The sequence below is a fragment of the Ursus arctos genome, unplaced genomic scaffold (genome assembly GCF_023065955.2).
Source record: "Ursus arctos isolate Adak ecotype North America unplaced genomic scaffold, UrsArc2.0 scaffold_26, whole genome shotgun sequence".
Lineage (NCBI taxonomy): Eukaryota > Metazoa > Chordata > Mammalia > Carnivora > Ursidae > Ursus > Ursus arctos.
The window spans coordinates 27,897,309-27,915,033 of NW_026622941.1; the positions used below are offsets into that span (position 1 = coordinate 27,897,309).

The 17,725-nt window shown below is 36.2% G+C and overlaps 1 protein-coding gene across 19 annotated transcripts in view; it reads right to left on the reverse strand.

Annotated features, from left to right (window-relative positions):
- Positions 1-17,725, reverse strand: part of CAPRIN2 (caprin family member 2) — a 46,436-nt gene that overhangs the window by 17,573 nt on the left and 11,138 nt on the right. For all 19 annotated transcript variants that reach the window (XM_057318988.1, XM_057318993.1, XM_057318983.1 and 16 more), the window contains exons 4-10: positions 14,528-14,614; positions 8,381-8,619; positions 7,026-7,108; positions 4,828-4,995; positions 3,723-3,766; positions 2,162-2,833; positions 101-223 (exon numbers count right to left, since the gene is read on the reverse strand). In XM_057318988.1, coding sequence (XP_057174971.1) covers positions 101-223; positions 2,162-2,833; positions 3,723-3,766; positions 4,828-4,995; positions 7,026-7,108; positions 8,381-8,619; positions 14,528-14,614 — 1,416 coding nt within the window. The remainder of the gene's footprint in view (positions 1-100; positions 224-2,161; positions 2,834-3,722; positions 3,767-4,827; positions 4,996-7,025; positions 7,109-8,380; positions 8,620-14,527; positions 14,615-17,725) is intronic.

Below are 17,725 nucleotides of genomic sequence, written 5' to 3' on the forward strand. Positions count from 1 at the left end.
CCAGAACCTACGCTCTTAACGATTTCACTATAAATGCTTCACATCAGAAGCTAGTAGTCCCAGGAATATCATTCAAGACTCATTTAAGAATGACTCATACTTGCATAAAGTTACAAGTTCCTTGAATCTGGGTCATCAGATCCTGCAGTTTTTCTTTCCTCAATACTGGATCCTTTGGAAGAGTCGAGGAAGAACCTACAGGCTGATGCATAGGCTTAGGCACCTACAAAATAAACCCACAATGTAGGAAGAGTGAAATCCACATTCAGCAGCCTAATTTAGGAAACTCAGCTTATCACTACATCTTAATGAAATCAAAACACATAGCAAAGTCCATTTCAGATTTATCTCAGATGAAGAATTTCCACATAAATACATTTTCTAAATAATTTAAGCAACCTTTGAACACTTTTTCCCCTTCAGAACACTTTTAATATTTCTAAAACATCATCTTTTTAAAGGGAACACCAAGAATTACAGAACTTCCTTGACAAGTTTCTTCATTGTAGACTATCAGCTTAGATGCCACTAACTGTAAGATACACAAGTGATTTTTCCCCAGAGAAAAAAATTGCTACATTAAATATACATCCCATTTTTAAATGTCTGATTTCAGAAACATTAAGATGTAAAAATACTGTATACATATACATCCTAAAATTGAGGAAATACACTGTTACATTTTGTTATCGATTAAGTATACTTTGGGGAGCTACTGATGTTTACAAAGAGGTTAGCCCTTACACTAAATCACTTACAAATGCTGTATACCCTGAAAGATCTAATGCTTATATAGTTAACTTCTTAAAGCTGCCAGTGTGCCTCCCCTACCAAGCTCTTCCCCACCTTCTTATTCACTCGGAAGTCACACAGCTAAGCCTGTCAAAAGTGTCATAAAATAAGAGTTAACAGGCCCTAAATGAATATATGAAAGACTCTTAGGAGAAAAGTACGAGCTTTAGTGATTAATTTCACATTATCTTTTAGCTTTGAACTCTATTTTACCCTTGACTGTACTTAGTCATGTTCTAGATGGCCGAGATTGCAAGACAGATAGAAAGATAGTGTACTGTACAGAAAAGTGTCCTCTCAGACACTGAAAGGCCCTGCAACTTCAATATAATGTCATCGGTACCATAAAAGCAAATTAAATGAGTTTTGGCCTTTCCAACTAAACACTCCTAATTTTAAATATTATTCAACAAATAGCATAATATTCTGGTATGGTAAAAAAAAAAAAAAAGCTCAGTGCTGCAATACCTAATGGAATTTTAAATTGGGTTTTTTAAAACAGCTTTACTGAGATATTAAATTGGTTTTCTAAAATAAGTTTCTCAAAATATATTACAACTACTGTTGTGTGATATCTGGTTAATGAAATAAGACATAAGAAGTTCACATTTCTTAGCAAACAAGCTTGTAACAAGTTTGCATTTAAATAGGGGTAAGTAACTTGAAACTTAACTAAATAGCACATCCAAGGATTATTCATTATAATCCACCTTATCTTCCTGAAATAGCTTATTTATCATTAACAGAATTAGGTATTATATTTGAACTAAATCTCATACTCCAAAACCTATTTACAGATTATTTAAAGTCTATAGTTTCTATCTCCAGAAAATTCTCATTTTGAAACAGAAGTAGCAATCTAATTCACATCCTATCCCACCTTCTGGAATATCTGCAACCACAAAACCACCAAAGAGTACAGGCTAATCTGAGTGATTACAAATGAGTGAAAGAGAAGAAAACACAGAGAAATACAACTTCTGTCAGAAAGTCATGTGTGCCAGGTGGAAGATAATGAGTGAAACAGAGTAAAATAAGATCCTCATCCTGTGACATGCATTTACTTTTCTCACTTATTCACATTATGGTCTTGTCCAAACCATTCACTATTTTTATGTCATACCGTGTCATTAAAATTATGGCATTCGAACAGTATATTTTAACTGGAAATTTCATCGAAGGTTAGGCTCAAAACACAGACTACGTCTACTTCCAATTTTCTAGGGAAAACAATAAATTATGCATGAAAGAGTAAAGTGAAATACTTTATACATTAACTTAACATGGGTTTTGCAGATTTAGGACTAAAAAATTATTACAAGTCCTTATTTATGCCTATATTGACCAAAGCAGACTGATACAAACTCACATCTTTGGGTTCTGTATTAAACTTCCTGGGCAGGAGCTGGTCATTTGGTATGAGGCTTGCTGGAGCTACCCCCCAGGACTTTGGAGAAATCTGTGATTGTGGTGTTAAAGGGTGTTTTTGACTCTCAACATTGTTTTCCCAGGATTTTGGAGTCTCTTGCTGTCTTGAATCCTGGTCTTCACACATGGTAGTGGTCCATGACTTGATGTCCTGTTCATTCTGCACAGAAGGTGTCCAAGACTTTGGAGATTGCTTCTTTGGATCCTGTTCTTTCTGCAGCTGAACAGGCCAAGGCTTTGGTGTCTCCTGCTTCTTCTGTTCTTCTTGAATATATCCTGTTTTGGATTTAGGAGCTTCTTGCTTCCACTGGCTAGGAGCTGACTTGGGTTTGGAGACATCCTGCTTCTTCTGCTCTTCCTGTAGAGTGGACCTGAGTTTTGGGTCTTGTTTCCTCTGTTCTAAGGAAACTGCAGGCTTTGATACCTCCTGGTGCTTAACAGACGGCTCCCAGGACTTGAAGGATTCCTGTTTCTTCTCCTGACCATCTGGTTCAGTAAGCATATCCCAACATTTAGGGAGATTTGGTTTTCTAGCATAATCTGCTTCCCAAGATTGCTCTTCATCTTGTTTGCTTGAATAATCTACCTCTGTCATGTAGCGTCTGTTAAGAAACTAGACCAGAGAAAAAAACATGGTTGAGTCACAAAATCTTTAAAAGACCTTGAGGGGAACACTGAATTCTGTTTAGCATTCCTACGTCCATTGGTCTGAGTCACTATGCTAACTGGAAACGTCTGTCCTTATTCTACTTGAAAAGACCATCTTCTTTGTCCATTCCTTTTCTCTCAATTAACAGAAATACCACCTTTGATACTTCAAAAGCAGCAATCTGTATACGTGACCACCTAAAACTAGCAGAACTGCACATCACAGTGCCACGTTTGCTTGATTCGGGCTCTTTTACCAAGGTTATTCTGCCTCTGCCAACCTTAGACCACTCTGCCCACCTGACTCCCTAAACTGTTAAGGCAGAGGATAGTTCAATTACACCCATTTACACTATTTAACCTTAAGCCTTATGTTTCCTGAATTACCAGCCTTTTCTTTATTTCTATTATGTATCAATCATACTGTGACTGACTCTTCAGTTCTTTTCAGCTTTCAAGAATTTTAATGTCACTTCAGAAAGAGAACAAATAATTACCAATGTGAGTAATTCTGACAAAAAGCAAAATCCTACCCATCTTTAAATTCTAACACAAGGGCCAAGAACAGCAGCTAACACTTGAGCACTTAATGTGCACCAAGCCAAATTCCAAGCAATTTAGAACCGAACCCCTTTAATCCTCACAGTAACATGAGGCAGGCATTACTATGATCCCCATTTTATATATGATAACAGACACAGCTGGGCTAGACCTCTTACCCAAAGTCACTAAACTAGTAAGCCTGCGACACTGGGATTCAAGCTTCAGAAATCTAGTTCCAGAGCCTCAGCTCCTAAACACACTATACAAAGTCTCGAAAACCAAAACCAGCAAATTACCTTTCAGAAACTTACCTCTTGGGGTTGTATCTCTGGCTGTGCAAGTTCCATAAGAGACTCTGGAAAGATAATACTCCCTTGAGTATTAAATAAATACTAAATAAACCACATGTTTTTAGGCTGAGTACAACTGTAATTTATTCTAATATTTCAGAAGAGTTAGAGAAAAAGGATAGTATAGTGAAATATATTCATGGCAGGAGTAATCCCCACTATTGCTTGTTGGTCAAAAGCATGTGGTCTGAAACTAGCTGAAACTAGCAGCTCTCCTTCTATGCCACTTTTCTAAAGTCAAGTTCCAGCTATAAACTGATTTTTAGTTGAAAATAAGACTATCTCCTCTTATGCACAAATACAGCTCCTTTCAAGTTGACACTACAGCTCCAGGCCATGGGGTAAAAATTAGTCATCTCAGCTTGAAACAGAGGCCTTAAAGGCCTCCTAAAAGCCAGTTTAGGAATGGAAGGTGGTAAGGGAATGGAGACACTGAAGCATTAGACTTAGTGTTAAGAACTAATAGAAAATAAACATGAGAAATAACTTGAATCATGCTAGTAGAGGCTACTGGAACCCTACCCTGGACTACCTACATAGAAGTGATATTTTTTTAAATAAACAGAGTCCCAAAAAACAGTAACAAAAATGCCACTGACTCAAAGTATCTCTTCCCCCCAGTAAAGTGAATTTTGAAAAGTTTATTTCTTTTACTGACTTTGGCACATTTTATCCGAATATGTTAACCTTAGATTATTTATATTTCATTCTACTACCATTTTGAATTCTACTATGAGCATTTTAAACAACAATTTTAAATGGAATTATCTTACTGATAATTTAACCAAGAAATCCATTCAAATTCCATAAAGGTCTCATTTGAACAGTGTATTCTCTTGTAACAAGGAATAACCTTATGTTTCTCTTAAGGTTCACTCCATAAATACGGTAATTAAGCCTACAGACATATACCAAACCTAAGCTTATCCTGCTGCCAAGTAAAGATTTCCATGCATGAGGAAATGAACATATCAAAATAAGGCAATCCTTTTACAATGATTTGACTCATTTTGTTTAAGTATTAAAAATGCAACCACTATAAAGAATTTCTGAGATCACAACAAACCTGACTCTTTGACAGATTCAGTTTTCAATAATTGTTTTTTCTTCTCTGATTTTATTAGCATTTCTTCCTCCAATGATACTTCTTTTTCCTTAGCATTTTTTGGGACTGGGATACTCTCAAAATAGCCTGAGTTCAGCAATTTAGACAGCAGATCTTTCATGTGTTTGTCTAAGAAAGAGTGATTAAGACTTAGTTATCACATAACCTAATAGTTCATTGAAATTATTTGGAACAGAAATCCTAATATAATTTTATCCTAGTTACAGTATATCATTATAATATCCTACATTGGGGGAATTCAAAGAACTGGTCAGTACCTTGCAGAGTGAATATGCAGTCCATCTTTGTGTCATGGTCAATCAAAATAAATTTTAAAGATCCAGAATCCTAAAGTTTAGCAAGTCACTTAACTTTCTCCGGGCCGCCACTTCCACCATTTGAAAAATGGCTAAAATCAGAGACCCTAATCAAAGACTAACAGGTTACAAAAGCACACATCTATTCCGAGCTGACAGAAAAGCTGTTTCTCCTATCTGTCCCTGAGACCTCACAACTAACAATTACTCTACCCTCCAAGTAATTAAAATCTTAGAGAAGTAAAAGCTCTTCAAACATAACCATTAGAAAACCCTATCTTGGACAATCTCTAAAGGATTTTTAAATTGCAAAATCCCATGATAAAGATTTTACTCTTGAATTATGCTCTCTGTGACTCCTAGCATATCACTATTTGATAAGAAAAAATCTTAAAATGATTGAATTCGCTGTACCATAAACAGATCTGAAAGTCTACTTCATTTTTAATATCCACTAAAAACATAATTCCCAAATTAAACAGAGTATCCATATTTGATCTGGGTCTATTATTTCTTCCACAGGAGTACTATGACATAGATTCTTTTTTAAATCAATTTTGAGGTGTAATTTACAAAAACAAAGTCAAGTCATTTTAAGCATACAGTTTTAACAGATACATAGCCACATTACTCCCACCAGAACCAGGATATAAAACATTTTCATCAACTCAAAAGTTCCCTCATGCCCCTATCAATCCCCTCCACCCACACCGTGGGAACCACTGACCTGCTATCATTCTAGTTATGTCTTTTCTAGAATTCCACATAAATGGAACCATATAGTATATACTCATTTTTTGATCTGGCATCTTTCACTCAGCATAATTATTTTGTGATTCACATCTATGTTGTTTCATGTATCAATAGTTCATTCCTTTTTTATTATTGAGTAGATTCTACTGTATGGATATACCAAATTTGGTTTATTAATTTTTACCAGTTGATGTACATCTAGGCTGTGTTCAGTGTGGGGCTGTCATTAATAAGGCTGATATGAACATTCATGTACAAGTACTTATGTGAATGTATGTTTACAATTCTCTTGGGTACTAGAAGTTTAATTGCTTGGTCACATAGTAAGCATACACTTAATTTTATAAGAAACTGCCAAACTATGTCCCAAAGTTATTATCATTTTGCATTCTAACCAAGAAAAAAATTTCTATGATTTAAACTTGAAAGGACTTAGAAATTTTGAGATAGTTATACTGCATACTTAGATATTTTTCAAAAGGAAGCAATCATGAGTAACAAAATGTTTTACTAGCTTCTAGTATTTTCATTATCCTAAGCCAGTACAGAAAACTATGTACTTCATGTCCATTTTTACTTGATCATTTGGCCAAAGTCTATTTAGGAAGCCCAAAGGACTCTTTCTCTCCAGATCATTTCCAGATCGATAGACAACAATGTTTCAATAAACTATGTACCCATATCATTCATATTTTCTTAGACACATCCAGTAGATAAGACTTACTATTAACAATGTGTGGATTTGTGATTCCTAAATAGAACAAGTTACCATGCAGAGAACTGAACCCCAAAATGGTCAAGCCAGTATGAGTATTTAGCTCTTATTCCCAAATCATAGTGACTTGCTACTTCAAAACTCTCCCTGGGTTCCATTTTAGTGAGTACAATTATACAATAGCTGCTTTTAACAGAACTAAACAGAGATCATTCTCCCAATGAATATAGTATCGCCAGACATGTTAAGTTCTAATGGACTGACACAGTTTCAGCCCTCAATATCAAAACAAACGAACAACAAACAAGAGAGTCCTAAACTTCTAAACATAAAGTCTAGTATTTACTGCATAAGTCCAGAGTAGAGAAACTCACATGTCGTTCCTACCACTGCTTTCTCACTACCTTCCAAAAGGTCCCAAAAGTACAAGGATGACTGCTCCATCTGGTCTTCAACACTGACAAGGAAAAGCAGCAGCAGAACAAAGTAGCTTTAGAGGTACATACATATATATACACATCTATATGGAGCAATACAATTTATACAGTACAGCTCATCAACAGTCAAAACATTCAATGTTTACTGTCTTCTTACTCTCTCAAAATGAAAAGTTCGAATTTTATAAAAGACGACTAGACGCCCAGTTAGGGATTTCAAATATAAGCATTTTCTCTTAAAACAACTAAAATATTTTACCACATAGAACTATTAAAGAATAGACAAAAAAGAGTTTAAAAACTCATCAAGTATATGTCCTAGATGAGAGAACAGTGGAATGGCAATATTAAGAGCTACATTTCGCTTTAAAGACAGCAGCTTATTTTCCAAATTATATTTCACTTAAACATTAAAGTAAGCTACACTCCCTAAAGCCATCAAAGTGAAGTAAGGAAACAGCCACATAGATAATGATGATGGACTAGACTATCAGAATGGAAATAACAAAATCTATATGGCTATATATAGGTTAAAATTAAGTTTTATTAGGTTTTTTTCCCCTGATACAGGACTAATTTCCAGTAACAACTGAAATCTGACTGTGCTTGGGCAAGCCCAAGAGACACAACACTGGAAGGACCTATACCTAACAAAGCAGAAGCACAGGGATCTGTTCATCAGCTGAGTTCCTCCATCAAACCAAAACCAGCAAATGGATAACTATGGGGGGATAAACTGGATAGCCTCGATTTGCTGATTTTGTCTCTTAAATTATTAGATATGCTTCTCAGTATTTATTCACAGTGTAAGAAGACCACCAAATAATTCTCAGTCTGAAAGTTTAATGATACTGGCCAAGTTAAATTTTATTTACCTCCACTTAAGTACAGCAGTAGTAAAAAGGCAAAGACTCTCAGGTAATACAACAGCCTGAGATAAAAACTTTAAGTATAATAATCAGTTTATGGTTAATACTTGTACAGAGGTAAAACTGGATTAGACATTTTTTAAATCAATGTTCCAATAAAAAAAAAAAGCACATTCATGAGATCATTCAAATTGACTTTCCTTCTAGACAGCCTATCAACACTGTCACAGTCTGGTCTGGCCAATGTTTGCCATGGTCAATCAAATGAATGCTTTCTTAATTTCTCTCTCTCGGTCTCTCTATATACGCTGTAATACATATGTTATTATGTGTGTGTGTATATATAAATACTCTATATAAAACTAAAAAACTGTGCTAAAATGTTTTATGTTCTCTTTTAGGAAAATATTTTCATTAGCTTACCTCAGACTTTCATTTCTTTCAGGGCAGGTCAGTTTTGAAAATTTAATGAGGTAGTCAAGTTCTTTTAAAGGCAAATACACTGCACCATTCAAGCCCCCTTTGAAATCCTTCTGCACATGTTCCTGTGTCAAGTTCTGTAATACATACTGAACTTGAAGTATAGTACGAAGTTTTTTCTTCTCAGCCTCAAGTTTTAGCATGTGCTCCCTTCTCTGGGCCTTCTTCTGCGCTTTAAGTAGCTGTTAAAACAAATACTAATTTAAATTGACAACTCTCTACCTCCCCATATTAGCAATTCAGAGTCCACAAAAGTCTAATCCCAAAGACTTGAGATTAGATGATGTATCTCACATGTATATAAAAACTATGAAACTGACAGGGTCATTTAATCCCTTTCCTTTTCAGTTGAGGAAGGGCCTGAGTAATAAGGCGGTACGTCTCAGGTAACCGGAGCTCAGAAAGTCCAAATATCTCCGAACTCCAGGCTGTATTTAGTACTTCTGGTAACACCATGATAAGAAACAAAGTACCTATCACTGATATACATATTAATCCCAAAATTTAACTTTTCCATTATTATGTATATCAAGCCTTTTTTAGGCCAAAGATTGTAAGAAAATGCTTCAGTTTGGTTTTGAAGTTTTTGGTTTTGTTTTTTAAATTTCTTGTTCTAGGAGAAGAATATTTCAACTAAAATGGTCAATTTTCAACAAACCAAAGAAAACTAGCTAAAGCATAAGGAACTGAAAACCAAACAAATAAAATGTCTTATAAGCATAATGCTAAAAAACATCCACAGCAAATAGTTTTAAGTAAAATTAAGAGATATTTTTAAAATTAAGGAATAAATAAATAAATAAAATTAAGGGATATTTTCAGGAGGCCTAGGTGGCTCAGTCAGTTAAGCATCTGCCTTCAGCTTGGGCCATGATCTCAGAATCCAGGGATCAAGTCCCACATCAGGCTGCTTACTCAGCAGGGAGCCTGCTTCTCTCTCTGCCTGCCACTCCCGCTGCTTGTGCTCTGACAAATAAATAAAATCTTTAAAAAAAAAAAAAAAAAAGGTTTTCATAATAGTTCATCAGTCTGTATGGAGCTATATTTTTCAGTATTTAGCTAACCAAACATATATGGATAGTTACCGGAACACAAATTTTCCATCAAGTAAAAGTGTATGTAGATTGAGCAGCCCTGAGTCTACTCTAAAGCTCAGAACCGTACTCCCTGGGGCACCAGAGCCTGCTTCTCCCTCTCCCTCTACTGCTGCTCCCCCTACTTGTGCTCTCACGCTCTAAGAAATAAATAAAACCTTAAAAAAAGGATTTAAAAAAAAACGTAATCCCTTAAAGTCTGACACAACACATGGGTCTCAAAAGTCGCTTCCCATTTATAAAATACCAATTAATAAAAAGTACCATCTATTTCCAGTAAGAAACCTAAAACGTCTTTTCTCCCCACAGTTGTTTTTCTAATTGTAGTATTTCCATCATTACTGGATATTTTCCAAGTTATGAAGATTAAGAGAACAAAACAAAAATCTAAAAGAACATTTTTCCTATATGGGGTTAAAGTACTTTGATACACCATCATATTTAAGACTCTACAAAAGACATGTTCATAAATCCTAACAGATGAAGATGGGAGGAAACCCCAGGAAAAGATTCATTACGGTATTATTAATTCCTTTCTAGGGGGTATGAAAGTCACTTAATAAATTTAACTTGTGCTACTACCAGGGATAAGAGACAGTAGGTGAAACAGACACATGAAAAAATGTTCAAAATCATTAGCCATCAGGGAAATTCAAATCAAAACCACACTAAGATACCACCTTATGCCAGTTAGAATGGCAAAAATTGACAAGGCAAGAAACAACAATTGTTGGAGAGGATGTGAAGAAAGGGGATCCCTCCTACATTGTTGGTGGGAATGCAAGTTGGTACAGCCACTCTGGAAAACAGTGTGGAGGTCCCTTAAAAAGTTAAAAATTGAGCTACCCTATGACCCAGCCATTGCACTACTGGGTGTTTACCCCAAAGATACAGACGTAGTGAAGAGAAGGGCCATATGCACCCCAACGTTCATAGCAGCATTGTCCACAATAGCCAAAGCGTGGAAGGAGCCGAGATGCCCTTCAACAGATGACTGGATTAAGAAGTTGTGGTCCATATATACAATGGAATATTACTCAGCTATCAGAAAGAACGAGTTCTCAACATTTGCTGCAACATGGACGGCACTGGAGGAAATAATGCTAAGTGAAATAAGTCAAGCAGAGAAAGACAATTATCATATGATTTCTCTCATCTGTGGAACATAAGAACTAGGAAGATCGGTAGGGGAACAAAGGGATAAAGAAAGGGGGGGTAATCAGAAGGGGGAATGAAACATGAGAGACTATGGACGATGAGAAACAAACTGAGGGCCTCAGAGGGGAGGGGGGTGGGGGAATGGGATAGACCGGTGATGGGTAGTAAGGAGGGCACATATTGCATGGTGCACTGGGTGTTATACCCAAGTAATGAATCATTGAACTTTACATCGGAAACCAGGGATGTACTGTATGGTGACTAACATAATATAATAAAAAAATATTAAAAAAAAAAAAAAAAGACAGTAGGTGAAGGTAAAATCTTGATAATGAGCAAAGGACTGGTTGGGGTTATGTGGACTAAGATATTTTCAGGATTCCAAAGCTCAGAATCGTTTTTTCCAAGACCTCAGTATGAACTTAAGCCAATTAACATTTACCAAAACTACAGGATTCTCAGTTTCTGCTTGAGAGGAAGAAAGAGAATAGAGATGGCAATTCTAGCTCTCCAAGACAGTGGGATTCTCTTGGGACAATTTCATGAAGGTACAGGGAAATGCAACTGATGCTTAGGGCATCTTCAAGTTTGTATCCCATGATTACCTCACTGGTTAGCCATTTCCAAGGCTGGAGGAGATGTTCTTACCAGCTCAGGATACCCCGAACTTCCCTATCAAAGTACCGATTACATTCAATGGTTATCTTTTTATATTTAGCTGCATCTCCATTAGGTTTCAGCTCTGTGATGACAGGGACTATATCTCTGTTGTTTACCAGTATCTATCACTAGTGCCCAGCACAGAGCCTGACAGATGAAAGGACCTCAAATATTTGTTGAATCAATCAAGTACCAAGTAAGAAAGCATGCTGTTTCCTACATCATAATCAGAAAACTACTAACAATAGCCTATTTCTTCTTATTTATGTAGAAACTAAGTCAGGTTACATTTTCTTCTCTTCTTTCAGCTGAGGACTGATTTGTAAAGAAGGAAGAAGACATGAAATAAACCATTATCGACAAATCATACTGAATAATAAAATTAATTTTCTGATCCCTCTTAGAATGATAAATCCCCACCAAGGGACAGAGCTCATGTCACGAAGACAGAGATATAGCTGGGAAGAACAGAGAGGCTTCCAACTTTACTTTGAAGGGAAAGAAAATGTTACACACTGCAAAACTGACTCTCATAGAAGAGGTTTGATGAAAGAAAGACTTTAGTAAAAAGGAAAGTCCAAAAATTACTATGTTGGAAGGTAACTAGCAAGCACCTTTGGAGTCTTGATTCATTAAGGCATGTTCCAAAGTACTTTACACCTCACCTAAAGTGAAAGTAAATCCACAGTATAAATGAGAAAAAAATAACCTCATGGGTATCAATAGAATTTGGTGAAGTGGTAACTACCTCCACACAAGAGCAGTAGAGGAACATGTAAATAGAAAGATACTATGTCCTAGTATAAACAACATGGTTTTTAGAAGCAAAAAATAGTTAGGGCCCTATACTCTACCACCTACTGGCAATACAATTGTGAAGAAGTTCCCTTTTGTGCTAAGCATCAGATTTCTTATCTTTAAAACCACGCTACTTATGCATCTATTTCCTAGATTGCTGTAAAAATCAAGTGAACTTACATAAGTACCTGGCACATGGAAGTTGTTTAAAAAAAAAAACTTAAATCTAAAAAGAATTAAAAAAAAACCCATACTTTGAAAAAATAAACACCTGACTAAAAAACTAAAATTATCAAATAACTTTTGAGTAAAGAGAGTTAATAGAAAATTTTAACTTTTATAGAAGTACACTTCCAAACACCCAACCACAGGAAAGGTATGAAATATTTTCTTACAGTAAAGTGGGTCAAAACTAAATAAATCTAACATGGGAGGGGCAATCACACATGTATAAGACAAAAATTTGATTTGAAAGTATTTTATCTAAAATAGCCTACAAATATTTAAATAACTGTGGAATTCACAGAAAGTACTAAAATTAAATGATAAATGAGTAAACTTGAGTTAAAGTATGCTATGGTTGGCAAAAAGAACTAATATCATCTTAGACTTTGTTTTAAAGTCGGCTCCACCCCCAGTGTGGGGCTTGAACCCAGGACCCTGAGATGGAGTCAGATGCTCTACCAACTGAGTCACCCAGGCACCCCAATCTTAAACTTGCATTAACAGAATTATCCAGAAAACAGAAAGTAATTGTTCTATATTAGGTTACTTTAGATTTACACACTACCTTTTAAGAGTTAATTAAGTCAAACATCCAGAGAGAGCAACAATATTACAAGGATTAAGACGGTAGATGTCTTCAGCCTGGAAATGATATGTTGGCTTTTTTTGTTTGGGGAGGTTTTCTGATGCCAGAGGAATGAATGGAAGAGAGAATTTTTAGTTCACCATACAAGAAGAAAATACCCAGGGGCACCTGGGTGGCTCAGTCAGTTAAGCGTTGGCTTCGGCTGGGGTCATCACCTTAGGGTCCTGGGATGGAGCCCTGCATCAGGCTCCACACTCTGTGGGGAGTCAGCTTATTATTTCTCTGCCTGGGCCCCTCGACCTGCTCATGCTCTGTCTCTCTCAAATAAATATATAAAATATTACCAAAAAAAAAAAAAAAGAAAAGAAAGGAAGAAAAAAGGAAGGAAGGAAGGAAGGAAGGAAGGAAGGAAGGAAGGAAGGAAGGAGGGAAAGAAAGAAAGAGAGAGAGAGAGAGAGAGAGAGAGAGAAAGAAAGAAAGACAGACAGACATCCAAAAAATTTAGGCAGCATGTTCCCCACCACAGAAATGAATTTACAAAAAAATTTCCTTAATTGTTAGAATATGATCTTTAAAGGACCTTTTAATACAATTCTTTTTTTTTTTTAACGATTTTATTTATTTATTTGACAGAGATAGAGACAGCCAGCGAGAGAGGGAACACAAGCAGGGGGAGTGGGAGAGGAAGAAGCAGGCTCATAGCGGAGGAGCCTGATGTGGGGCTCGATCCCCTAATGCCGGGATCACGCCCTGAGCCGAAGGCAGACGCTTAACCGCTGTGCCACCCAGGCGCCCCCTTTTAATACAATTCTAAAGGAGCAAAGAATACTTCATTAATGAATGCTTAAGGCTTCCTATTAATTACTAACTAAATCTGTCAGAGATAAAAGTTTATACTGCCAACACCAAGAATCTAACAAGCTGTGAAACCAGACTTAACTCTATTTAACAACGATTACAAATCTTCCTGTTAGTAACTATCATGGTGTCAAGAGAAAGTTTACCAATTCTGTTCCTAATATGTTAAATAATCCTAAACTTACAAGCCTATGTTATATAAATTTATAAACCTATATTCTAAAATCTCTTTCATAGGAATGCCTGGGTGGCTCAGTTGGTTAAGTGTCCAACTCTTGATTTTGGCTCAGGTCATGACTTCAAGGTCATGAGAGCTTAATATTTTCTGTCTTCCTCTGCCCCTCCTTCTCCCTCTCTCCCTTTCTAAAAAACAAAATAAAAATGACTGCTTTAAAAAAATAAAATAAAATCTTGTTCATGAATGTATCCATTTAACAGTTTTTATTCCCTTTTCAATGACTGTTGTAACACCACAGTGAATACACATTAAAGAACAAATACTTTATTCACAGTATCTCATATTTAGATACATTTGTGTTTTCTTGAGACTCCAGAAATCTGGAAACACTAATTCTACATTAGTTATAGTCAACCCCAATAAAATATCAGCAGGAATTAGATGGATGGTAACAGAACATCATTAATGGACACTAATATTTTCCTCAAGATCAATAGAGTGGTTTCAGAAAAAAGCAAAGAAAACATACTCACATCTTGGCTCAGTCCAGAAAAGGTTTTCTGAAGTTCCTTGGCAAATTCTAAGTTATGTAGTACTTCTTCATATTTCTCCACTGCTTCCTACCAAATAGGATAAGAAAACATCAATTCTGTTAACTTCTAAGTACAAATACATCAGAATAAGTGTTCCTATAAAAACAACAGAAGACGTAAAACTTTATGAACTAGCCATTTACAATACTTACTCAAAAAAGTAGGAAGAAAGAGCATTTAATAGAAGTTATATAAAGTTAAATTTAAAAATTCAATTTTTAGGAGTCTAGGTGGCTCAGTCAGTTAAGTGTCTGACTCTTGGTTTTGGCTCAGGTCATGACCTCAGGGTTGTGAGACTGAGCACCTGCTTGAGATTCTCTCTCTCCCTGGGCCCCTCACCCCCTTAAAAAAAAAATCTAAAAATTTAAAAATAAATATAAAAATTCAATTTTTATACTAATAATCTGAGCCATAATAAAGGAGCTGAGTTCCTGTCTATAAAGTGCAAGGTCACAGAGACCAGTTGTTTTTAAGAGCAATAAGCCAACAGAATTCCTCTGTCAATATTCACTCACTACTCAAATACAGTACACAAGAAGCATAGTGAGCATGACACAGATGAATAAGCAACTTCAAGAAATCTGGGGCGCCTAGGTGGCTCAGTCAGTTGAACATCCGACTCTCAGTTTTGGCTCAGGTCATGATCTCATGGGTCATGGGATTAAGCCCCATCTTGGGCTCCATGCTCAGCAGGGAATCTGCTTAAAGATTCTCCCCCTCTACCCCTCCCCACATGCAGGAGCTCTCCCTCTCTCTCAAATAGTCTTTCAAAAAAAAAAAAAATTTAGGGGCGCCTGGGTGGCTCAGTTGTTAGGCGTCTGCCTTCAGCTCAGGTCATGATCCCAGGGTCCTGGGATCGAGCCCCGCGTCAGGCCCACTTCTCCCTCTCCCACTCCCCTTGCTGGTGTTCCCTCTCTCACTGTGTCTCTCTCTGTCCAATAAATAAATAAAATCTTTAAAAAAAAATTATACTATGGTAGAAAAGATTTGTAAACAATTACCTATAAAAAATGAAATTAAGTACTGTAACAGAAAGATTGTAAATTTAAAGGAGTTTTTTTTTTTTTAAAGATTTCATAGATGAACAACAACAACAAAAAAGATTTCACTGGTGAACAAAGGTGGTAGTTAGAAAAAGCGTAGATTTTAATGAGACTAACTCAAATCTAGATGGAAGACCAATAATATGAAACAGAAGAAGATGGGGAAATTGTCGAACCACATAAAAGATATATTTTAAAGTCTTCATAATTAAAGTAATACAGTACTCCACTACTAGCTATCTACCTAAAAGAAAACATATGTCCACATAAAGACTTACATGCAAATTTGTATAGCAGCATATTCATTATGGCCCCAAATAAAAACAATCCAAATATACAGCAACAGGTAAACGGATAAAGAAGATGTGGAATAACCATTCAAAGGATACTCGTCAGCAATAAAAAGAAATGAATTACTGATACATGATGATACATGAGGGCGAACCTCAAAAACATAACACTAAGTCAAAGAAGCCATATGGGAAAGACTATCTTATATGAAATATCTAGAAAAGACAAACTTACAGAGTTAGAAAGCAAATAAGGATACAAAAAGGAACTTGGAGGGGTTACAGGTGTTTGAATTCAGATTGTCATGAAGTTGCATAGCTCTACAAATTTACTATACATTGACATACACTTAAAATGGGTTAATTTTATGTACATGATACTTCGAAAAGCTGTTTTAAAAACAGTCTGATAATACTACATCTTTTTTTAAGATTTCATTTATTTGAGAGAGAGAGCAAGCATGAGCAAGGGGAGAGGGAGAAGCAGACTCCCTCCTTAGATGGGAGCCCGATGCAGGGCTCTATCCTACAACCCTGGGATCATGACTTGAGCCAAAGGCACACGCTTAACCAACTGAGCCACCCGGACGCCCCAATAATACTAAATCTTTACAAAAATATAGAATAATAAGAACTCCTATGATACTACCAGTGTTAGCATAAATTAGCAAAATAATTTTGGAAGAGTATGGCATTTTTACCTATGAAGTTAACTATGGGCATACCCTGTACCCCATGATAGGTAAATGTACTGCTGGAGTTGAGTGGTAGATTCCAATGCTGGCTTTACTGTGCAATATAACCTAAGGCAGCATTTTGTTGGGATCATGTTTCATAATAAACAAAGGTGAAGAGGCTTTCCTCCTATAGAACCAAGAATGCACAGACAACACAACCATAGTATACAGCCCTTAGAGGTATGTAAAACCAGACGGAAACAACCTCCTATTTACTCCCAAATGGTATCAACTTTGATTCAAGAAAAGCAGCATCAAATGGGAACCACCTCAACTTCCCATTACCCAATGTGCATCCATCCTTTCTTCTCCCTTTCCTTGTTTACTGGAGGAGGTATCCTTCTACCTGTGCTCTGGATCCTTTTCAATTATGCTTTCATATGAAATCTTACTCTGTGATTCCCATTTAAAAATCTTGAGTTTCTCCCTCTCTGTTGATGCTTAAACCAGCATTTAACATGTTCAAGTCTCCCCCAGCCTAAATTAGAAAAATAAAAAGTACTTTTTTGGCTACCACCTTTTCCAGTCTCAGAAAAATTTCAAAAATGTCTACAGGGTCTCCCATTTCCTCTTCAGCCCTTATCAACCTGGATACTGTTTCCACCATTCTGGCAGAACTATACTGGCTGCAGTCAGCAATGTCAACACCACCTTTCAAACCCATAGATCTTTAATAGCTCTCATTCTGGTTTACTTCTCAGAAGACTTCAAGATGAAGGCATCCTCTTGCTCTACAAACATCTGTTTTTAATAACACTAAACTTCCATTCTTCTCCCATTTCTCCAGCTGTTTATTTACCAGTAATTTTTCCATGAACTTCTCTCACCTCTGTTTTTAGCATTTATGAAATAAATAGGACCTACATTAGAGATGTTGGGCAATTCAAATGATTTCATATTTATAAATCACTCAAAATGATGCCTGACCCTGAGGTAAGCTCACCGTAAGTATTTTTAGTTTATTATTCAAACACCAAATGTCAAATGTCCTAGGCTTTTCTTTCTATATTCTCACCCAAGACAGTCTCATCTTTTCTCATGGTTTCAATTAGCAGCCATAGAGATGAA